Here is a 24,705-nt window from a genome sequence, read left to right as displayed (position 1 = left end):
ATGCTAGGCATGACATATGTAAATACTGAGAGACAAAAGGAATATCTTTAGTCTGGAGTCTCATTTACATGACCTGGGAGCTTGGGAGCCTATAGTTCCTTGGGATTTCCTGCGTGGATAAAGTTGAGGATCAGCCATGTTCATAATGAAAAGATCAGCAGCCTCAAATGGGCTGAATGATCTACTGCTTTTTTGTGTCTTTCTTGGGTCCTTGTAAAAACACTCACTCTTCTCCACACTGGGTAAAACTTTGACATTTGACTTCTTTTTAAAAATGTGTTGATGCTGTGGGAAATATTTATCACATTGAACATAGGGCATGGATAGACAACTGGTCTAATCAAGAAATATGAGATCGTGACTCAAATCCTGGGAATCCCAGGAAATGCACCTTAACCTGCTGGACAAGTTGACTGATCCACTAATTTGTGACTGTAATACAGTAACTCTCAGTTTTCTTTCAATGAATCTTGTGCTCTACCTGTTTAGCAAGGGAATGTCATGAGGAAAGCTTTTGTCCACTTGGACTTTGTCTCAGCTCCAGGTTTTGGCCTTTACTGCAGATCACTGTTGGCAAGCTCATCATTTCCCAGACTCACTGGAGTGACTCGGGAGTGTACATCTGCATAGCGATGAATAAAGTGGGACGGCGGGAGAGCAGGGCTGCACGTATGTCCATATTAGGTACGAGCAAATTTACAATTAATACACGTGTGCAAAATATTGAGAATGTAATTGGCAGTGACAAGGATCTGTGTTTTTAGAAGGATATATGATGACAAGCATACAAGATTACTCCATTGAACATGAGACGAATGGCTAGTTATTCTGTTTTTGGCAATATTGCCCTGGTAATATTCAGGAGAACTTCCTGCTCAACTTTCAGTAATGTAATGTGATCCATATGAACAATTCGACATTGCCTCAATCTAATGTTGTACCTTTACCAATCAGCACTGCCTCATAACTGCCTTTTGTGTGCTACACTCTCAGCCAGTGGGCCAAACTCTTTTTAAATGTATATGAATAAAATTCCAAGGCAGCTTCTAACTCATCCAATGCCTGGATCTATCACAGACTTGCTGTAGCTCAGATTGTGAAGTAAAATTTGAATTATCTCCTAGTTTTCAGTCTGAGTTTGAGAAGTGGGTGAAGGTGCAAAGTCCGGCAGCAGGTTACGACTCACTTCCTTTTGCTGGCAATCCCGTAACTCTGTTTCTACTACACTCCAGAAAAGCCGACCTTTGTCCTGAGGCCGAGTGATGTGACAGTAACAGCTGGGGATACCGTGACATTTCCCTGTGAGGTCCGTGGTGATCCAATGCCACGTGTACACTGGCTGAAGGAAAATGGTGACCTTCCCACAGGGAGGTGAGTAAAGACTGGTTTTAAGGGGCAATGCGCCCAGGTCACCAACAAGCCATGGCTCCTATTGCAGGAACAACACCTTATCTTCTGCCTGGGCAGCCTACAGCCCAGAGGACTCAACATTGAGTTCTCCAATTTCAAATAACCTTCCTCCTCATTCCCCAACTCCCTTCTCTTCCCCCTCCCTGCCACTCCTCCCTGCCACCAATCGGACTCATTCCTCCCATTGACCAACCAGGTCGTACCCTCCATCTGTCTTCACCTATCCCCACTTCACCACCCTGATCCCATTTCCCCCTTTATCTGCAACTCCCCCTACATCCACCCCCAGTCCTGAAGAAGGGTTACACTCGAAATGTCGACTTCTCCACCTCCTGATGCTGCCTAGCTGTGTTCTTCCAGCCTCCTGCCAGGTCGCCAGCTGGAACATACTCCCTGAACTAAAGCACTTGTTTGATCGTTACTCCAGAACAATTTGGAAACGAAACAAAAGAAGCAAGTTGTATTTGAATCATCCATATCCTCAGCACTCTCAAATACTTTATTGCCAATAGAGTATGTTTGAAGTTTAGTCACAGTGGTAATATAGGAAACAAAGCAGGCAGAATTTCCAAGGGATAAAAATTACTCAGAATGTCAGGGAGAACCCTGTAAGAGTCACAGAGCCATATAGCATGGAAACAGACCCTTTGGTCCAACCAGTCCATGCCAAATACAATCCCAAACTTAACTAATCCCACCTACCAGCTCCTAACTCTCTTCTTTCAAACAATTTTTGGAATATATTATGATGAGACCAAGGTTATAAAAGTTTACAGCAAAGAAACAGGCCCTACAGCCCAACCTGTCCATGCTGCCCAGTTTGATGGTTTGCTGTCTTATCTGACAGTGCACTCATCCTAAATAGCCAAGCTAAAATTAAAACTGTTGCTCTTAATTTTGGACTTGCTAATATATTCATCCATCCTTCATTTAGCTTCTAACATCTGTCTGATTTCAGTGAGGTGCTTTAAAGTCCCTTGGTCCCATTCACATCTGACCCGAGAGTGAGTTGGTTCTTGAAGCTGAGTATGGAAGGCAATTAATATTCCTCTTTGCGCTCTAACTATAGTTTTCATTCAACAGGTACGAGGTGAACTCTGACAACACAATAACGATACACTACACTACTCTCAATGATGCAGGCCACTACACCTGCCTAGCAGAAAATCTGGTGGGTGCAGCCTCTGTGTCCATCTCCCTCTTTGTGCAAGGTGGGTTTTACATTTGAAATGCTTGACTTATAAGGAGGTTTGGTAAAAGCCTGAGAGGGAAGTAATCTGAAACCACATCTGGCCAAAGATGCTGGTAGAAAAGTGACATGAAGCTTTAAAGTTTAACATCCTAAAAATGAACTGAATAATGAGATAAGAGTGATTGTCACATATATTGCTCATAAAAGAGTAGGGAGTAGGGAGAGGGTTGAAAGATCCTCAGCTGCCATGTTAGTTTTGTAGAGCTATTCTTTTGGTAAAACATAGAACATAGAACATTACAGCGCAGTACAGGCCCTTCGGCCCTCGATGTTGCACCGCCCGAACATACTAATCTGAAGCCCATCCCACCTACACTATTCCATGTACATCCATATGCCTGTCAAAAAATGCATAAACGACAATTATTCAGATCTTTACAATACTGAAGCCATGAGATTCAGTCCATGCGGATAGGCTGATTGATTTAAATAGTTTAGGGAAGACCAAGGGAAGGTATAAGTTATGTCAGCTGAGTACTAGATATAGGATTTCATGTTTCACAAAATGTAATTAGGCAACGGAATGAGTTGCTGGTTCATACTGTGAATTCAGAATCTCCATAAATCTTAAAAAGAGAGCTGGATAGGTTTCTAACTGTGCTTGGCATAACAACACACAGAGGTTTGCTACAGTATTCCTTTAATTCACTCTTGAAATGAGGACACTGACCAGGCCAGCATTAATTGTCTATCACAAATTGCCTAGAGGGTAGTTAAGAGGCAACCACATTGCTGTGGGTCTGGAGTTAAACGTAGGCCAGACCAAGGTAAGGATGGCAGTTTCCTTCCCGAAAGTGAGTGAACCAGATGTCAATTCTGATAATTGGCAATGGATTCATGGTCATCATTAGACTCTTGATTCCAGATTTTTAAAAATTCGATTCAATTCCACCATCTGCCATTGCGGTATTCGAATCTGGGTCCTCAGGACATTATGTGGGCTTCTGGATTAACAGCCCAGCAACTATACCACTAGGGCATCACCTCCCCCAATTGGGAGATGTTAATTACAGTAACTGTGGTCTTCTTGAACTTGTGTGCTTGCTTTCAGGGATTGAAGAGGATTTTTTTGAATTCTCCTTCCCTTGAATTAATTTTTCCTTTATCTTTTGTCCCTCAGAAAGACCCATGGTTGGTTTTTTTTTGAGGAGTCATGGTGCACAGAGTAGACATGAAATGGATTTGATGGATCAATTAGTCCTTTCTTACTCTCTGTCTGTTTAAAATGGACCATTCCTTGTTCAATAACGGAACGTTAAATCAAAACAGTCAATATTGAAAATACCCATCAACATTAGAAAGGAAAGATGTATTACTCCGCCTGCAGTAGATCCCACATTGCCCCGACTGGTTCATGATTTGGATTTTTATTATCTTTTAGATGCTGTTGATTCTGGCCAGAGAGACAAGGAGAAAGACACTCATCGGGAGTTGTTGGATGTTAGGATTTACCTTGACAACGTTACTGTTCTTCCATCATCTGCACATGTCTATCTCCACTGGAAGGTAGGGATCTGGTTTCTAAGCCTATCTTTCAAGAAGTTACTCTTTTACTCTGCCCTTGTTTGCCCCTCGGCTGATTCCACACCTAATGCACTTTAAGTCTGTAGTGAAGGGACAAAGATATGGTAGACAAATTTGGTAATGACATCAGGATAAATAGAAAGTAATTTGTGAAAAGAGCACAAGGAGACAACAAAAAGATACAGTTGGGTTAAGAGAATGGACAAAAATGCGGCAAATGGAGTATACGTGGGAATTGTCCACTTAAGAATAAAAAAGAAGCATAATATCTAAACAGTGAGAAATTGCAAAGCTCTGAGATGCAGAGGGATCTGGGTATTCAAGTGCGAAAAGGTTATTATGCAGGTACAGCAAGTAATTAGGAAAACTAATAGAACATTGTCATTTATCATGAGGGGAATTTAATATAAATGTACGTAAGTTTTACTTTGGTTGACAACTATTATAGTCATCCTTGGAGGGGAGGGGCGAAGGTCTCATGGTATTATGATGAGACTATTAATTCAAAGACCCAGGTAATGTGCCATGAATCCAGACATGGTAGGTGGTGGAATTTGAATTCAATTGAAATAAATCATTTGGAGTTAGGAGTCTAATGTTGACCATAAAACCATGTCAATTAGGAAAAAAAATCACTAAAAACTTTCAGGGAAGGAACTGATATCCTTACCCGGTCTGGCCTGTAGTGTACGTGACTCCAGACCCACGCAATGTATTTGATTCTTAACCACTCTCTGAAATGGCCTAGCAAGCCACTCAGTGTGACAATCACAGGAAAGCCTGGATTACATGACATTGACCAAGGTTATAATCAGATCAGCCATAGTCTTATTGATTGGTGGAACAGGCACAAGGGGCTGATTGGCCTACTTCTGCTCCTAATTTTCATGTCCATAATGCACTCCCTGAGAGTGTGGTGCAGAATGGTTTGATGTTACAGTATTCAGTTGAGAATTAGATAGTTATGTGGAAAGGAAGAATGTGCAGTGTTCTGTGGAGAAGGCAGGACAATGGCTGTAGCTGAATTGCTCATTCTGAGAGTGAGTGCAGACATGATGGGCCGAATGGTCTCCTATTGTGCTGTAACAATTCTATAATTCTGTATTTCCTGAAGAGTTTCCTTTATTATTCGGAAATCACTGAAAATTTGGAGTTCCCCAAAGTTGAAGGTTATATCAGTAATCAATCAATTCCCTCAGGAAATTAGGTAAATGAGAATGACTCAATGACATTAAAAGTTATATTGACATAGCACGTGTTTGAGGAAACCTATGAAAGGAAGACTCTTCACTGCTCATTGTAAGGCAAATCATGAAGACATTAACTCCATCAGGATCTTAACCTTATATTTAGTTTATGGAGTAGTTACGTTATATATACCTCAAGGGAGCTTTAATCTACATCAAACCTAATATCAAACATATTCATTATTCATTATAATGCTGGCATGGAGCCTCACATCATACTCAGGATTGCATGTTTGGCTACCTTGGCCAAAATAAACTATGAACAGCTACTGCTGGGTAAATTGACAGCAGACTGGTGGGAAGTGTTCTAACAGGAATTGGACAGACTATGGATTCAACACATTCCCTTTAGGGTGATATGTAGGAGCAACAACCCCAGAGAATACTGGATGTCAAGGAAAATTCAGAGCTGGATGAAATGGGCAAGTGAAGGGTTCAACATATACAAAGGGTGCAAATCAATGGAGGCCCTAGTGGATTATAGGAGTGCAGGGAGTGCAATTAGGAGAGAAAAACGGGAGCGTGTAAAATCACTGATGAGCAAAATTAAGGAGAGTCCAAGATATTCTACAAGTATATTGAGGCGAAGAGAATAACTAGGGAAAGGGTAGGTCCCATTAGGGAAATCTCTATGTGGAGCAGGAGGACATTGGTAAAGTTGGAGAGAAACATAGAATCCCCTACACTGTGGAAACAGGCCTTTCAAGTCCACACCACTTCTCCAAATAGCATCCTCCCCAGATCTAACCCCATATTTTCATGACCAATCCACCTACCCCGCACAACTTTGGACTGTGGGAGGAAGCTGGAGCACCTGCATACATGGCAAGAACATGCAAACTCCACACCGTCGCCTGAGGGTGGGATTGAACCCAGATCCTTAGCACTATGAGGCAGCAGTGTTAACCACTGAGCCACCGTGCCACCCAAGCATTAAATAAGTACTTCACATCTGTCTTTACTCGGGAGAAGGAGAATTTGGGAATATGCACTGAGATCCTCGAGTATATCGACCTCGGGAGTGGGGAGATATTGGAGGTTTTGGTGGACTTAAAAGTGGACAAACCCCCAGGTGCGGGTGAGTTATATCCAAGATTGCTGTGGGAGATGAGGGAAGAAATCACTGGCTTAAATATTTAATTCCCCTCTGGCCACAAGGAAGGCGCCAGAAGACTGGAGGACAGTTAATGTGCTTCCACTATTCATGAAGAGATGAATGAGGGAATTGCAAACCAGTGAGCCTCACATCAGTTGGAAAAAACTCTGAAGGAGAAAATCAATCTCCATTTCAAGAGGCAAGAGGCAGGGATAGTCAGCATGGCTTTGTCGGAGGGAGGTCATACCTAACAAATCTGGTTGAATGTTTTGAGGAGGTGACCATGTGTGCAAATGAGAGTGGGGTAGGGGATTTAGTTTAAATGGATTTCAGCAAGGCCTTAGACAATGTCCCACATGGGACACTGATAAGGAAGGTAAAAGCACATGGGATCCAGGGTAACTTGACAAATTGGATCCAGGGTAACTTGACAATTTAGATCCAAAATTGGCTTAGTGGCAGGAGACAGAGGGCAGTGGTAGAAGACTGTTTGGGAGACTGAGATGTATTATGCAGTGTTGTAGCTCAGGGATCAGTGCTGTTTATGTGAACTGTCGATGCTGTAGTAAGCATCTTGAGGGGAAGCTTGCAGATGATACAAAGATTGACCAGGCGATTGTCAGTGAGGAGGAAGGTCTAATGTTATAAAAAGATAAAAAAAACAGAAGATATAAATGGATTGGTCAGGTAGGTAGATCAGTGGCAGACGGAATTTAACCCTGATAAATGTGAGGTAATGCACTTTGGAGGAAGTAACAAGACAAGGGAATTCTCAATGAATGATAAAACACTAGGAAGCTCAGCAGAACAGAGGGATCTTTGGGGTGCTTGGCCACAAATACAAGCAGATGGCTGGACAGGATAATAGCATAGTCAGGAAGCCATATGGGACCATTGTTTTTATCAGTCTAGGCACCGGTTATGCTGGAGCTGTACAGAAATCTGGTTAGGCCACACCTTTAGTACTGTGCAGTTCTGGTCACTGCACTATAGAAAGGGTGTGATTGCACTGGACAGGATGCAAAGGAGTTTCACTAGATATTGACTGGGATGGAGCATTTTAGCTGTGAAGAGAGCCTGAATAGGCTCAGGTTGTTTTGCTTGGAGCAGAGAAGGTTGAGGGGACACCTGACTGAGGAGTATAAGATCATGGATAGGTTGGAGAGAAAACTGCCTGGTCACTATCATCAGATAGTGACCAGGACAGGGAGGTTGTAGGTTATTTATGAGAATTGTATCCCTCATAATACTGCTCTTCATAAGATCAATTAGTCTTGCTAATGGGAGAAATTGAGGACCGCAGATGCTGGAGAGTCAGAGTTGAAAGGTGTGGTGGTGAAAAAGCTCAGCAGGTCAGGCAGAATCCAAGGAGCAGGAGATTTGATGTTTCGGACATATGTCCATCATCAGGAATTGCTAAACCCAGTCATTCCACATGAATTTTCTCTTTGTTGCTATGTACTTAAGCTACTTGGTCAAAAAGGGAGTTCACCAATCTGCACAAAACTCATTCAGTTTTCTCTCCTTTGGCAGGTTATTTCCCCATCCCAATACATCGAAGGATTTATGGTTTCCTTTCGTTCTCTGCTACCTCTGAGTGTGGAATGGATGGAGCAGCAGGTTGCCCAGCCCCTTGAGAGGAGCATGGTCCTGACTTCCCTAAAGAGGGGCTACATGTACGAGTTCAAGATTCAGGCATACAGTGGCAGATTCCGCAGTCCAGACAGCAATACAAAGCATGGAAAGGTTCCCGAGGAAGGTGAGACATGAAGACTCAAGATTGCCCCCTACAATGGGTAATAACTGTTGGGAGGGATATCATGTCTAGAACATAGATACTTGAAGTACAGGCTATCGGGGTTTGAGGCTTATCATCAGTGCTCTTCTGCTGTTATAATGTGGCTCAGTTGATAACACTCTTGATTCTGAGTCAGAACATAGTGTTAAAATCCCATTCCAGATACTTGTACAAAGAGTCTCGGCAGGTGCTTCAATGCAGCACAGAAGAAATTGTATAGTGTTAGACATGCCTTTCTCAGATATGAAGTTAGCCCTGTGGTAGAATCCTCTATTCTTTGTGGCTAAGTGCTGGGTGGGCCTGTAAGATGGTGACTGTCAAGATAACCCGCCCAATCAGACACCGATCGCCTCATTGCAAGCTGACAGATGAGTGACAGCACGTTTCACAGCCTATCACAGATCTCAACAGTGTTCTCTTGGTTCACCTCTGATTGCCTGGTGGCTTCTGGGTCGAGGCCTACTTTTCGGGGATCCAATGGCGTCAAGATCATTAATGTTCTTAGTGAGTTTTGAGAAGATTTGTAGCTCAGGTTGAGGTTCTGGATGTAGGTTTGCTCGCTGAGCTGCAAGGTTCATGTTCAGATGTTTCATCACCATACAAGGTAACATCTTCAGTGGGCCTCTGGGCAAAGCATTGCTGATGATTCCTGCTTTCTATTCATATGTTTGGGTTTCTTTGGGTTGGTGATGTCATTTCCTGTTGTGATGTCATTTCCTATGGTGATGTCATCTCCAGTTCTTTTTCTTAGGGGGTGGTAAATTGGGTCCAAGTCAATGTGTTTGTTGATTGAGTTCCGATTAGAATGCCATGCTTCTAGGAATTCTCGTGTGTGTCTCTGTTTGGCTTGTCCTAGGATGGATGTGTTGTCCCAGTCGAAGTGGTGTCCTTCCTCATTTGTATGTAAGGATATTAGTGAGAGAGGGTCATGTCGTTTTGTGGTTAGTTGGTGTTCATGTATCCTGATAGGTACTTTTCTACCTGTTTGTCCAATGTAGTGTTTTTTACAGTCCTTAAACGGTATTTTGTAAATGACATTTGTTTTGCTTGTTGTCTGTATAGGGTCTTTCAAGTTCATTAGCTGCTGTTTTAGTGTGTTGGTTGGTTTGTGGGCTACCATGTTCTTGTTGTGAGGTTGGGTTTGTGGGTCAAGGGCATGGGTAGGAGGGGAGGAGGAGACTTTGGCAATGACAGCAGTATGGCTTCCAGATGTCATCTCCTGTCCCCCCCATTCATGTCTATACTTTGATGAGGGCAAATGGAGCTCTCCTACCCCACCAAACAATTCCAGTGGGTCACTCCGGTTTTGCATACGAGAAGCTAGCTAGCTTTCTTGCTTGTTGGGGAGGCAGAGGATTAGGGAGGTGGTGAGCTGAGGCTCTAAAATGTCCACTACGTAGCCAGCTAAAGGTCTTATTTGGCGGTGGGTTGAGAAAACTCTCCCAGGGATCTTCTTGCCCAAAACATAATTGTGCCACAGCAAAATGGGGATGGCTATCTCCCCGGGCTAACTCACCCAATTATTTCCCCTTGACACCATCTACAGGAAGGAGAAAACTCCATCCTAGTATCCCCATTGTAAACCTTTGCTTGACTTATTTGTCATGATCACCTCCCCAAAGTGTTTTACAGCCGAGCGAAGCACTCTTTGAAACCATAATCTGTAATTCACTCAACTAATTCACATTCAGCCATTTCTGACAGGTGGCAGTGGAATAACAACCAATTCTGTTTTTCATGTTGGTTACGAACTAAGTATTGGCCAGGATGCTGAGGTAAATCTTCTTCAAAATAACACTATGGGAATGTGTATGTCTACCCAAGTAAGCAAATGGAGCTTTGGTTTAATTCTACAACTGAAAGATAGGTGTAATGCTTCCTCAGTGCTGCATTCGATTAGCTGAGATTTTTCTGTTCATGCCCTGTAGTGAGACGTCAAACCGGAACCTTATAATGGAGAGGAACCCATGCCACCTATAGAGTTACCTCCAACACTCTTTGAATAGCTTTTGGCATTTTGAAAAGTAGAAAGTGGTATTTCTCCTTCAACCGACATCACCAAAATAGTTTATCTGATCGTCATCACATTGCACTTACATTTTCATCTTGCAAGTTGATGCAAGCTGTTTCTTCCTATGTGTCTGCCTTTCTCTTCATGTTATAGGATGTGACTAGAGTTGTCACTCAGTGTTGTTCATTTTATATATCTTGCATGTGGTAAAAGTTCCTTTGGAGAGTGGTGCTGTCCCAATATCAATAGAATAAGTGAACATCAAAGGTATAGGAGGTATAACAACCTGGGAATACTGCTGCAAATAACTCACTTCCTGATTCCCCACAGCCTATCCACTTGTCTATTCGGCACAAGTCAGGAGTATGATGGAATATTCTCCACTTTCCTGAGTGAGTACAGCCTTCAACACCACTCAAGAAGCTCAACGCTATTCAGAACAAAGCAATCAGATAGATTGGTAATCCATCTTCCATTCACTTCCTCCACCACTGACACACAGTGGCTGCAGCATATAGCACCTACAAGAATCCTTCAATTCTCTTTCCCCAGCACCTTCCATGCGCACGCCCTGTTCCACCTAGATAGAGGTGAAGGTAGCAGTTTGGCTACACCACTGCCCATTTAAACCACACAACATCCTGACAGTCATTGGGACAAAATCCTGGAACTTCCTTCCTAACAGTTCTGTTTAGGTATTTACACCACTTTGACTGCAGTAATTCAAGAAGGCAGCTCATCACCACTTCTCCAGGGATGGAGAACAAACATGGGTCTAGCCAGCGATATCAGAATCTCATAAAAGAATTTTTAAAAAGCAGAAATATAATTTTGAGATGATTTGTTCTCTATTTCCAATGGACTCGTTATTAGCTTGCTTATGGTGATAGATACAGGAGCTCAGCATTTGTGAATTCTAGGTACAGACCCACATTGAATGTTAATATTTTGAAGCCTTCCTAAGAGTAATCCTCATGCATTATATTTTCATAAGTGATTAATTCCCAAAAATCTATCTTTTGCTTGCCGGTTTGGACATTTCTTGCCCATATTCAAGGTGCTGGAAAAGGACAGCAAGTTGGGCAGCATCTGCGGAGCAGGAAAATTGATGTTTCAGGCATAAGCCCTTCATCTGGAATGAGGCTCATTTCTTGCCCATATGTGAGCGTTTGGTATTTGCTGTTAACACGGTGTCTCCTGTGCTTGATATTTAGTGCCGGATGCTGCTCCCCACAGTGTGATTGTAGCAACGACGGAAAGTAGGAATGGCAGCATTGTGATCAGCTGGGAACCCCCTCCTCCTGAGTCACACAACGGCATCATTAAAGGTTACAAGGTACGATTACAAACTGATGAGGAATGCAATGTGCACCGTGTATACGGGACAATTCAGGGGGACCTGAAGATATCTAATCAGTTCCACCTTAAGGAACTTAAATTCAATTAAGAAATCTGGAATTTGAGAAAAAGTTAACATCGTCGTGAGTGTGAAGTAATGAATTAACAGCATGTGTCTAAGAGATTAGAACTGAACCATGATGGAAGATGATGACTGAGAAAGAGCTGTTATAGAGATCACACTGGGGAGAAACTCTGAGCTAGGTAAATACAAAATGTGTAAACAGTTAGTCTGTAAATAAAAGGCTATTGTTAAAATATACACAGACTACTGCCAAGACATTTAAGAGACAACGGGACTCCTATAAACCCAACCAGAAGACAAAACTTTGAGACTGCCAGTATTAATTGGTTAAAGGAATATTAATAGTATTAAAGGAAAAGCTGTCTTTAAAGTGATTATAAACAGAGGTTTGTTTTTTCAATAATGTATTGCTCACCTGAGGTGATTTAAAACCTTTAAATAGGTTTCATGAATGTGCTTTCTTCCAAGCGTGTAAGTGCTGTCTCACTGTTACAGTCTTAATTTCTATACATCTCTATATGGATACTGGCTGAGTGTCTATAGAGGTATCATGGAGTGACTGACTGATATCAAGTGGCATGGGCGTATGAGGTAGAATGAGAAGTGGGTGGGGATAAGGAGTGAAGTTTGGAGAGCCTTTTGTAACACTGATGTCTCAGAGAACTGATATGGCCATCAAGAATGAGGAGATATGTCTTCACCCAGAGAGTCGGGAGCCTGTGGAATCTTTTGCTACAGAAAATGGTTGAGGCTAAAACATTGAATACTTTCAAGAAATCGATAAGGGATATGGGAACAAAAGGTAGAGGAGAAGGCAGGAACAGGGGACTGAGTTGGATGATCAGCCATGATCATATTGAATGGAGGACCAGGCTCAATGTGCCAAATGGCCTTTGCCTGCTTTTAGTTTCTATGTTTCTGTATTTAAAACAGGCTGATTTGACACTCACTATCCTTTTGACTGCTCCAACATGTCTCCAGAGTCAGCAGACCTGACTTGATCAAGCCCTTATCAACACCCTATCCCACCTCAGAACAAACATTACACGTAACAAGGCCATTATATTGAGGATGGGAGGTGGGGGGAGGGAGGCAGTGACAACAGGTTGAAGACTTCTAAATCCAACCTCTCTGGTAGTTCACAATGATGATGTCAATGGCACCGACTTCCTGATTCAGTGGATTGGCAGGAGTTCCATTGTATCTCTCAGCACCTATTGAGTCAATGTCTTCAAGACTTGGGGAGAGCGAAGGAAGATCTTGCAGGAGACAGACAGCTAGATTGGTAATCCATCTTCCATTCACTTCCTCCACCACTGACACACAGTGGCTGCAGCATATAGCACCTACAAGAATCCTTCAATTCTCTTTCCCCAGCACCTTCCATGCGCAGACCCTGTTCCACCTAGATAGAGATGAAGGTAGCAGTTTGTCTACACCACTGCCCATTTAAACCACACAACATCCTGACAATTCCTCCGCCTCCACCACATCTGTTCCCAGAATGACCAATTCCACCATAGAAAATCCCAGATGGCCTCCTTATTCAAAGACTGAAACTTCACCTCCCACATGGTCTACATTGCCCTCCAGTGCATCTCCTCCATTTCTCACACCTCTTCCCTTGAACCTCACCCCTCCCAAAGCAACAAGGACAGACCGCCCCCCTGCCCTCCTGGTTCTCACCTTCTACCTCACCAACCTCCGTATACATCGTATCATCCTCTGCCACGTACAAACAGACCCCACCACTAGGGATTTATTTCCCTCCCCAGTGTTCTGGAGAGACCATGCCATCATGCGACTCCCTTGTCAGATCCACGCCCCCCCCCACCAGCCCACACCCGACTCCCGGCACATTCCCCTGCCACTGCAGGAACTGCAAAACCTGCGCCCACACCTCCCCCCTCACCTCCGTCTAAGGCCCCAAAGTATCCTTCCACATCCAACAGAAATTTACCTGTATCTCCACTAATGTCAACTACTATATTCGTTGCACCCGATGTGGTCTCCTCGACATCAGGGAAACAGGATGCCAACTTGCAGATCACTTCAGAGAAAATCTCTGGGACACCCACACTAACCAACCTCACCACCCTGTGGCTGAACACTTCAACTCCCCCTCCCACTCCACCAAGGACGTGCAGGTCGTGGGCTTCCACCATCGCCAAACCCTAACTACCCAACGCCTGGAGGAAGAACGCCTCATATTCCACCTTGGGACCTTGCAACCCTTTTGCACCTACTCATTGGCTCCATGATCACCTATCTAGCTTCCCAGCTTACTATCAACAATCCTTTTGTCTACCAAATCTCTTATTTCTCTCGTTTTTGGTCTGCTCTCCACCTCTCTGCTCACTCCTTTCCCCTCTGCCCACAGCCCCATCATCAGTTTAAATACTACCTTTTCTCAGCTGCTTCTAGTTCTGAAAAAAGGTCGCAGGATTTGAAATGTTAACTCTGTTTTCTCTCTCCATAGGTGCTGCCAGACCGACTGAGTTTCTCCAGTAATTTTTGTTTTTGTTTGTTTTAGATCGCTAGCATCCTTTATTTTATTTCAGCTTAAAAGCTTGTTGAGAAATGGTACAAAGATGAAAGGGTATGACAATGACGATGGCAGACTGGGCCCCACAGAGGAATACCATGTGTGTCACAATAACATACAGAAACCACCATACTTCCCTGGAAAGTGACTTACCTCACCCTGTGTGATTATGAGAGACTCCCACCAAGTTCTAAGTGCTGAATTAGCTTTGAACTTGAGTGCTGAACAATGTTGGTCATTTGTCACCTCGTTTAAACCCTGCTGAATATCTGTGGTGATGCCATCAGGACCTTGTGACCACAATGCTTGTTGCCTTGTTGAATGTTGGTGAGTGTCCCTGGAAGGCCACACTGCAAGGAATACAAGTGAGAGAAACAAAATAAAATGGGTGAAAAATATAAATAAGAGCCTAACCCATGTTGCAGAATGTCCCTGGAGCTCAAAAAGCATCATGGAGATGATGCAATAATATGATTAATGAGAAATTAATGATATTAAGCTTGAGGTACCTTTTCCACCAGTCTGAGCTCCCGTGAAGCAAAGAACGACACCATGAATCTTGATTTCAGCACAATGAGCAAAATGACTAATATTGAACAGACCTGCCTTCCATAGCAAGTGTCTGCCAATACCTTATTGTTTCCACATCAAGCAAATGCTGGTACTAGACCCTTATACTTATGAGAAGTAGATACTTCAGGGTCTAAATTTTTGTTGAATATTTCCAGAACTCTTTGGGAATGCAACTTGATGCAGCACCTTTATTAATCAAGTGAAGAGATGTGCATTGGTTGTCAAGTAAACAAAATGCCAGAACTGCACTGCGGCATAATTTTCATTTACAAGAAATTGTCTGGAAATCTGGTGGATACTCATCAGGAAGTCTGCCTGATTGTCCTTTCTTCTTGGGGGACTGAGTCAATTTGTAGTGTCACTACCATTGCCCAGCTAACCCAGCACAGTCCAGGGACCTTCCCTCCTGATTCCAGCGATCCCTGGATAAACGGACACAAAGTCACGGCAGTAGTATCAGAGCGTGATTGGCCAAATTCTTAAATTGTCATGGAACTAATGATAATTTTTGTGTGTTTTCTATCTCTCAGAGTCATGCAGAGATGGCATGAGATTCTCTGTGTGTAAAACAGATTTTATTTATAGTACTTTTGATACTTCTAACTCTGACTTCCAGCTCTTCCTACAATAGTTCACCACTTTGTGAAAGAACACTATAGCTTAACCAATCAAGCACAGTAAACATCAATAGTAAGCAGACTTGCATAATCAAACACAGAAAAATTAAACACTATGCTTGTGTTGTGCACTTCCTAGTGTTTCATTTCATCTTCTTCCACATATTAGATTAGATTCCCCTACAGTGTGGAAACAGACCCTTCGGCCAACCAGTCCACACCGACCTTCCAAAGAGTAACCCACCTAGACTCATTTCCCTCTGCCTAATGCACCTAACACTATCGGCAATTTAGCATGGCCAATTCACCTGACCTGCACAGCTTTGAATTGTGGGAGGAAACAGGAGCACCCAGAGGAAACCCACGCAGACACGGGGAGAATGTGCAAACTCCACACAGACAGTCGCCCGAGGTTGGAATCAAACCCAGGTCCCTGGCACTGTGAGGCAGTAGTGCTAACCACTGAACCACTGTGCCGTATAAGTGGAAGTTTACAGTAATTTGTGCTTCAATTCCAGCTTATTCTTTTCGCTCTTCTGTAGTGATTCACAGCATTTGTATCTGCAGTCAGAAGGGTTTAACAGGAAAAATGTCACTTCCCTGCTGCTGACACATGTACAGAAATCATGGGGACAATGTCCACAGACTTCTTCCGGTTAATCAGATAGTCAGTCACTGACAATTGAGAGTTATTTAATAATGCAAATTTGGAAGGTTAGGCCTCCTCGGTCACAATCCAAGGCTCTCAGCATCAGCACACTCAGCCATTAGGGTTAACTTTACGGCCAGGGATTTCCTCAGAGTTATTCTCTGCTTCAATCTTGTGCCTTTGATTGAAATGTGGTGGGAAACACTGGGTTAGATTTCTCCACTGAGGCCCCTTGGTCAGGGAGCGTGCGGGGAAACAATCACTCTTTGTGGTAATCTCTGGAGTAGCCAGAGGTAGCTCGTCATCAAGTTAACATGGTACGTGGGCTCCTGAGATTGGAAGGCCAATCAGAGACCTCACAGCTTGGATGCAACAGTAGCATGCCATGGGAAATATTGATTTATTTATTTATTGTTGTCACATGAACTGAGATATAGTGAAAAGTGTTGTTTTGTGTGCTATCCAGGCAGATTGTACCATACCAAGTACACCAGTGTAGCAGAACAGAGTGCAGGCTACTGTGTTACAGCTGCAGAGAAGGTGCAGAGAGAGAGATCCAAATTAACATTTGAGAGGTTCGTTCAGAAGTCTGATACTAGTGGGAAAGAAGCTGTTCTTGAATCTGTTCATATGTGTATTCAAACTTTCGTATCTTCTGCCTGACGAAGGAGGAGGGAAGAGAGTATAGTGGGGGTGGGAGGAGTCTTTGATGATGTTGGTTGCTTTCATGAGGTAGAAGGAAGTATAGATGAAGTCAATGGATTGAAGACTCATTTCCATGATGGACTAGGCTCTATTCTTGACTCTCCATAGTAAATGAGAGAGGAGGCACTCCAAATTCTGGTCTCCTTGCTATAGGAAAGATGTTATGAAATTTGAAAGAATTCAGAAAAGACTTACATGGATGTTGCAAGGATTGGAGGGTTTGAGCTGTAGGGAGAGACTGAAGAGGCTGGGGCTGGAGGGTCAGCGGCTGAGAGGAGACTTTACAGATGTTTATCAAATCATGAGGGGCATGGATAGGATAAATAGATAAGTTCTTTCTCCAGGGGTGGGCGAGTCCAGAACGAGGGTGAGAGGGGAAAGATTTAAAAGGGACCAAAGGGGGACAGCTTTTTCACACAAAGGGTGGTGCATGTATGGAATGAGCTGCCAGAGAAAGTGGTGGAGGCTGGTACAATTACAACATTTAAAAGGCATCTGGATGGGTACATGAATAGGAAGGGTTTAGAGGGTTATGAGCCAACTGCTGACAAATGGGACTAGATTGGTTTGGGATATCTGGTCAGCATGGACAGGGTCTGTTTCTGTGCTGTACATCTCTCTTACTCTAAGACACTAAAATGGAGGTGTCCTTCCTTTAACCATTTCTCCATGTCAATAACATGTTGCACCTTAAAGATGTTGCACCAGTCTTGCAGTTTGGGATCTAAGCTCTAATCGCAGACCCCACGTCCCTCGTCTATGATTGGGATGTCATTCCATCGCATGCAGGAGAATGTGGAAAAGCCACCTTCAGGGTCCCACCTGATCTCCCGAAAGATGATCCAGAGGTGGAGGAGTTGGAGCAGGTGTACACTCTTACCGGTTAGCAGCATTATTGCAGGATCTTATATTTCCAGATCCCTTTCATTGGAAAGAATTAAAGCCTTTTATTCCAAATGACCTGAAAAGCTATTGTCACTGTGAGCACCTCTGACTCTTGGCCTATTTGGTGGTTGTTTTGACAAGGAATCCAACCCCCAGAGTTTCAGCCACATTCTGCTTACAATTGTTTTGACTATTGCAAAATTGCAGTCGAAAATCTCTCGCTTGGCTCCTCACCAACTGTGTAAATTCCTAAGATTCCTCCCATTGTGTTCCATTTATAGCTTGAATCCCTGGGCTTCGAAGCTGGATTTTATAAACAATGTGAGTGCAGATTCTAAACTTAGAAAGATAGCTTTTATTTTTATGTTGTAATTTCAGCCAAAGTTGGGAATAGTGGGGGTGGTGCTGGCAGTCCAAATGCTGAGTACTTGTACAACGGTGTTGCCTTTGTGAGTTGGAATGGTTGGCAGAAATGGTGTCTTCCAAATTCATTTCCCGGGAGGTTTCCCACCCTTTTCTACATCCTCGCCCTGATTCTAAATCCCAAAATTGCTACTTTTCTCCCTCGAGACTTTTGTTTACAGTAAATGATCTCAAGAGGCTTGGGCCCAAGACCATGAAATGAGCCCAAAATAAGGAATTGACCTTTTCAACACCATTCGCTTAAAACGTCCACAATAGTTTTGTGCAACTATGAAGGAAATATGAAAGCTGCTTATAGTAAAACTGCATGTGGTTAATGCTTAATTGGTGGTCATATTGTTCCTGTTTGATGCGTACCTTAAGTGTATACCGATGCTGACCCCAGGATTTGTAAATGCTTTATTTTCCCCTCACTTCTATGAATAGGTCATGGGGGAAAAGTAATGTGATGAACAGTCTGCTGTATCCAAATTATCCCTTCATATGCAGTAGAAGGTTAGCTCAATAATTTGATGTTTTGGCAATCTAGTTGACTTATTTATGGCGCACTGAGAATGCCAGGGTCAGAGTATTACATAACAACTGCTTATGGAGAAGCTTATTCCCGAAAAGTTGACTCTTTTGCTCCTCGGATGCTGCCTGACCTGCTGTACTTTTCCAGAGCCGCACTTCTTGACTCTGACTCTCTAGTATCTGCAGTCCTCACTTTCTCCTAGTCGCTGTAACCTTACTGCGAAGCTTCTTCATGGGAAGAAGTTCTCCTCCTCGCTCTACAAGGATCTCATTGAGTCTCCCTCTCACTGCAACCCCCCCCCCCAGGTCATCTCGTCTGCCCTGAAGCTTTTCAGCCACGTCCTGAAGCAGACCCGCTACCACAGCCACATGACCTTCCTCAGCGCTGCCTACACAACCGACCTATCTCGCATGGACTACAGATAATATTCAGACCGTCTTAATTTGGATCCGACCAGGACAACCACTACCTGCAGCAAAGGGCTTATTCCCAAAACGTTGATTCTCCTGCACCTCGGATGCTGCTTGACCTGCTGTGCTTTTCCAGTGCCACAGTTTTCGACTCTGACTCTCCAGCATCTGCAGTCCTCACTCTCTGATATTGGATGATGTGCTTGTTTACAATGATTAGGTAACTAGGTGTTTCTCTGTATACAATAAAACCCCCATTTTAAGTTGCCTGAAAAAGCATCATTCCAATTTAACATTGTGTATACAATGGGGCCATTATGTGTTATTTACTGTCACATATATCTAAAAAGATCCAATGAGAGGTGTTTTGTCACCAGAACCTGACGCCATTTTGAGTTACAAAAGGATAAAAATAAGTTACACAAATAGAGTTCATCTTCTGGAAAATGGGTCTTCAATCACAGCTCCAAGGCTCCTGCACGGAATCCCTGCACTTCAGGCCTACCAAAGCCAGGAATCCTCATTCCCAGCACCACCACAGCTGCAGCTGACGACCCATTTAACACTGCTCTGGCTTCTCCATGATGTCAGAAGATGAAAAAAAGAAAAATATGAGAAAGGAGAGAAAGAGAAGGATGCTGTGGCCTGGAGCAGATGGACTCAGGAGACCCAACACCATCTACCGGGCTGGTGCCGCCATCTTGGAGGTCGTCATTGAAGAGCACTTAGCTTTTATTTTACATTATTGAGGAGAAATTGAGTATGTTAGGCTATACTCATTGGCGTTTCAAAGAATGGGAGGTAACCTGATTGCTGTCAGATTCTTAAAGGACCTGACGGGCTAGATACTGGCATGTTGCTTCCCACTGTAGAAAAGTCTAGGATCAGTGGGTATAATCTCAGATCAAGGAGTCACCCACTTAAAACAGAGATGAGGGAGAATTTCTTCTTGGATAGGGTCATGAGTTTAGAGGCTGTAGAGTTTGGGATGTTAAATATATTCAAGGCTGAGGTAGACAGATTTTTAATCAGTAGGAGAATCAAGAGTTAGAGAGAAAAAGCAGGAAAGTGCAGTTAGGAATTATCAGATCAGGCACTGAATAGTAGACTTGACTCAGTGGGTTGATAGGCTTGCTTATCCCCCATGTCTTATGGTCTTATGGCTTCACAACAGGCCCAATGTAGTGCCTGTGACCTGATTGGTGTCACTTTGGAGTGCACTTTCCCTTCACTCTCTTGCTCCCTGACCCTATTGTGCCTTGACCCTCTCCTGTCATCTGACCCTCCCACTCACTGCTTCACTTCCCTGACCTCTCACTCTCAGCTCCTCACACTCCCTCATTCATATCCCTCCCTCACTGGAGAGGTAGCATGCAGGGAGATGGGCTAATTGGCAGGCAGGAGGTAAGTGGAAAGAGTTGGCATTTTTAAATATTTTAAATGTATTTTACTGAAAAGCTTATATCACCCAAGGCTAGAATCAAACCCAGATTGCTGGCACTATGGGGCAGTAGTGCTAACCACTGTGCCATTGTGCTGCCCAAAACAGTAAGCTAAATAAGTAAATGCGTCACTTGACATCTATCTGCTGGGAGTTCAGTGCCCAGCCACTTCTCTGTAGAGATTGGGAGCCACCCTTTCACCAAAGCAGCTGGCTGCAAGGGTGGAAATGAGTTGGAGGTTGCTGCAAGGATGGTGAGGGAGACATTTGCAAAATGGGTGTGTGGAGTCAGAGGGAGGCTACAAGGAGTGTGGGAGAGAAGGGAAGGCTATATCTGAGGCAGAGATTGCAAAGAAGACAAAGCTGTTTTCAAACCATGCAAGAGGATTCGCAGTAAGGTTAAAATCAACTAGGCAAAAGTGAGGACTTCAAACCTGTTAACAAATGAACCCTCAGCTGACTGGCAGCTGGGAAACCCTGAAATCATGAGGTAACAAATCACTTACAAATGAAGGTAGAATTTCTCCATTAAAGCTACATATATTCAGCAGCTACTAAACAATGAAGAAATTTAATGAGTTTTGAGAAGACTTGTAGCTCAGGTTGAGGTTCTGGGTGTAAGTTTGCTTGCTGAGCTAGAAGGTTTGTTTTCAGATATTTCGTCACCCTACTAGGTAACACCATCAGTGATGAGAGTGTTGTGCTGGTAAAGCATAGCAGGTGAGGCAGCATCTGAAGAGCAGGAGAATCGATGTTTCGGGCAGAAGGGCTTATACCCAAAATGTCAATTCTCCTGCTCCTTGGATGTTGCCTGACCTGCTCTGTGCTTTACCAGCACCACACTCTTGACTCTGATCTCCAGCATCTGCAGTCCTCACTTTCTCCTAACACCATCAGTGAGCTTCTGGTGAAGCACTGGTGTTAGTGACCCACTTTCTATTTATGTGTTTAGGTTTCCTTGAGTTGGTGACATCTTTTCCCATGGTGACGTCATTTCCGGTGGTGATGTCATTTGTTGTTCTTTTTTTCAGAGGGTGGTAAATGGGGTTCAAGTCAAATCCCATCTCAACAACCACAAAGAAGCTACATTAGAGCGTTATTTCAATGAGCCACCACACACTGCAGGACAGAGGAACTACAAAGAGCAGAGGAAAATCACCTATACTGTGTACTCAAAAAGAATGGGTACCCAATGAACACAGTCCGCTGATTTCTCAGCAATAAAACCAAACAAGCAGAGAAAATGCATACAGAAACTCTAGCCACTCTCCCCTACATCAGACATTTCAGAAATGACTGCCAGACTACTCAGATCCCTTGGCATCATGGTAGCCTACAAACCCACCAACACACTAAAACAGCAGCTAATGATCTTGAAAGACTCTATACAGACAACAAGCAAAACTAATGACATTTACAAAATACCTTACAAAAATTGTAACAAACACTACATTGGACAAACAGGCAGAAAACTAGCTACCAGGATACATGATCGTCAACTAGCCACAAAAAGACATGACCCATAAAAATCACTACATACATAATATCATACATAGTATCATTACATACAGATGAGGAAGGACACCAATTTGACTGGGACAAAACATCCATCCTAGGACAAGCCAAACAGAGACATGCATGAGAATTCCTAGAAGCATGGCATTCCAACCGGAACTCTATCGACAAACACATTGACTTGGATTCCATTTACCACCCTCTGATAAAAATAACAGGAGATGACATCACCACAGGAAATGACGTCACCGACTCAAGGAAACCTAAACACATAATTAGAAAGCAGGCCACAAACACCAGTGCTTCACTGATGATGTTACCTGGTATGGTGATAAAACATCTGAAAATGAACCTTCCAGCTCAGCAAACTAATGTACATCCAGAGGAAGAAATTTAGTTGATGCTATTGTAGCAGACATTATGTCAATTTTAAATTTCAATCTCAGACTGAGTTATATTAGTATTGCTTGATTAGAACATTTTAGCATTGTGAATTTGCATTGGAAATGCATTAGTTGTGACCTCCTCAATCTGGAAGGTGTATCAAGAGTGATGGCTTATGTGCGTTCTTGTTAATATACTTTGTTGCTAACTTGCATGTTGTGCTGTGCCAAATTTGAGAGTCCAGAAAATTAATGATTTTCTTGTGTGTTATAGCTTTAAATTTAATGGAGGGTTGACAATTGTTCAAGATATTGATGTATTCTTCTAACTCTGCTTCTGTATGAGTCTATGCACCACATACGTCAATGTAAACACAGAAGGTAATGTGACCTTGTAAAGGAGTTAGTGAAAATGGAAAAGGAGCTCTGAAAATCAGCAAGTAACCATTTGGAAAATCTTGAGAGGAGCAAGTCAAAAAGCAAAACTTGTGCCTTGTTTTGCACACTTAAAATACACTTAAAATACACACACTCTAAATGATATAAAGTGCTGTGTTTCCTCTTTTTTTTACATTTTTATGACAGGTTTGGTGTTTTGGAAATGAGACTCAACATCACAGAAATTGGACAGTGGATGGCAGTACACACCGCCTGGAGATTCCTGCACTGAATTCTGGGATTGAATACCATGTGCAGATTGCAGCCATCAATGGTGCTGGAGTTGGAGTACACACCAAACCACAATCTGTCTATCTAGGTCAGTAAAGGAGATCATCATCTATTCATTGTACCCAGCCCTGTTTCGATTTCTTTCAGCTCTGTGGGTTCTCTGACTCCTTGTATGACAGTATTCACCCTTTAAGAGATATGTTCTGTCTTGTGTCTCTTGCAGATGAATGTGGTCACAGTGGAGCTGAAATGTCTCCTTCAGACAGGTGGTTGATAAACAACTGACTTTTTTCTGGGTTTTTTTAAAAATAGTGCAAACGAATCATGAGTGGGTGGGGTGAGGGCTAACACAGACCCAGGAAGACTTCTAAGTTTTGCTTTCAGTTAGTGAGAAGGTTTCTGCTGACTGCTCGAGCTAAAAGCTTCAGTTCTTTGCTGCTAGAGACAATGAAGCTTCCTGTTAAAAATCAAAAGGGGCAGTTTGTTTCCTTCTTCTGGACTGGAGAGAGATAGCACATGAGAATCATAACTCTTCTGCTGAATTGCATTTTGTGCCAAAGGGTGTGTTTATGGGAAGCTGCCTGTTCTGGAACAATTGATGATTAGTGGTTAAACGATCCATTATTTTGTTCAGGAGTTTAATAGAGTAAAGTCATGCCAATTCTTCTTTTCATTGTATCTCAACTTTGTCGTAAGATTAAAGTGTGTATTGATTAAAGCTTAGTGGTGGACTAATCGAATCATATTTGGAACACGATGCCTTACATTTGCGTTTTTAAAAATATAAACATGAGGGTCTAGGCTATCTCCATAATATACTTTGGGGGGCCCAGTCTGGTCCATAATACTTGGTCAGGTTGGGGTGTGCCAGTCAGTTCTCTTCACCACGTCGGGGGACTTAAAGACCCATATCATGTGTTACCAACTCCATTTCTGCTCCCACACACTCGGTCTCAGTAAACTCTCCTAGAACATGTGCTGAGCAGGATTTTAGGATTGGATTAAGAACCTGACATTGGCGTCAGTTGGGGATTGCCATCCTGCACTGTGCGGAAACCACTCTGCAGTCACTTTGCTTGTATTAGCCAATAGTAGGTTGGTCTGCCCACCATCCAATTAGGGACTGTGTATGAACTCTCAAAGTTTTCCCGTAGAAGATCAAGAGGAGGCTCAAAAAGGGCTATAGCTGAAATTCTAGTGAGTAGTGTCCCTACCTCTATGCTAGGAGGTACAGGTTCAAGTCCCACTAGCTCCAAATCTCTGAATTGGTTGATTAGAAAATATACTTCAGAAAATTGCCTTTGTGATGGGTTTGGGTCACTTCACTTCCTGGAGCAGCCCAATGCACAGTCCATGCTTCACAAGGTGAGAATGCCTTTGCTGTGTAGTGATTGTAACAAGGACCTTATGAAGTGTGATCTCCCTGATTGGGGCTGTTAATCAAATCTAATCAGTTAGCTCTGGCTGAAGAGTTATGATTCTCATGTGCTATCTCTCTCCAGTCCAGAAGAAGGAAACAAACTGCCCCTTTTGATTTTTAACAGACGTCCTGTTCATTGTGAAAGTTGGTTGTGAGGGAGCTCAGTGCCAAGGCCTCTCCATGTGTAAATGGAAG

General features: G+C 43.1%; 1 protein-coding gene across 3 annotated transcripts in view; it reads left to right on the top strand.

The window, feature by feature from the left end:
• The window catches only part of robo4 (roundabout, axon guidance receptor, homolog 4 (Drosophila)), a 139,257-nt gene that overhangs the window by 62,623 nt on the left and 51,929 nt on the right, over positions 1 to 24,705 (top strand). For all 3 annotated transcript variants that reach the window (XM_043676848.1, XM_043676846.1, XM_043676849.1), the window contains exons 4-10: positions 564 to 684; positions 1,233 to 1,371; positions 2,494 to 2,621; positions 4,044 to 4,168; positions 8,063 to 8,288; positions 11,553 to 11,674; positions 23,007 to 23,178. In XM_043676848.1, coding sequence (XP_043532783.1) covers positions 564 to 684; positions 1,233 to 1,371; positions 2,494 to 2,621; positions 4,044 to 4,168; positions 8,063 to 8,288; positions 11,553 to 11,674; positions 23,007 to 23,178 — 1,033 coding nt within the window. The remainder of the gene's footprint in view (positions 1 to 563; positions 685 to 1,232; positions 1,372 to 2,493; positions 2,622 to 4,043; positions 4,169 to 8,062; positions 8,289 to 11,552; positions 11,675 to 23,006; positions 23,179 to 24,705) is intronic.

The sequence above is a fragment of the Chiloscyllium plagiosum genome, chromosome 35, assembly GCF_004010195.1.
Source record: "Chiloscyllium plagiosum isolate BGI_BamShark_2017 chromosome 35, ASM401019v2, whole genome shotgun sequence".
Taxonomy (NCBI): domain Eukaryota; kingdom Metazoa; phylum Chordata; class Chondrichthyes; order Orectolobiformes; family Hemiscylliidae; genus Chiloscyllium; species Chiloscyllium plagiosum.
Note: the sequence above shows the minus strand (reverse complement) of the source record. Positions and strands in the feature narration are given on the sequence as shown.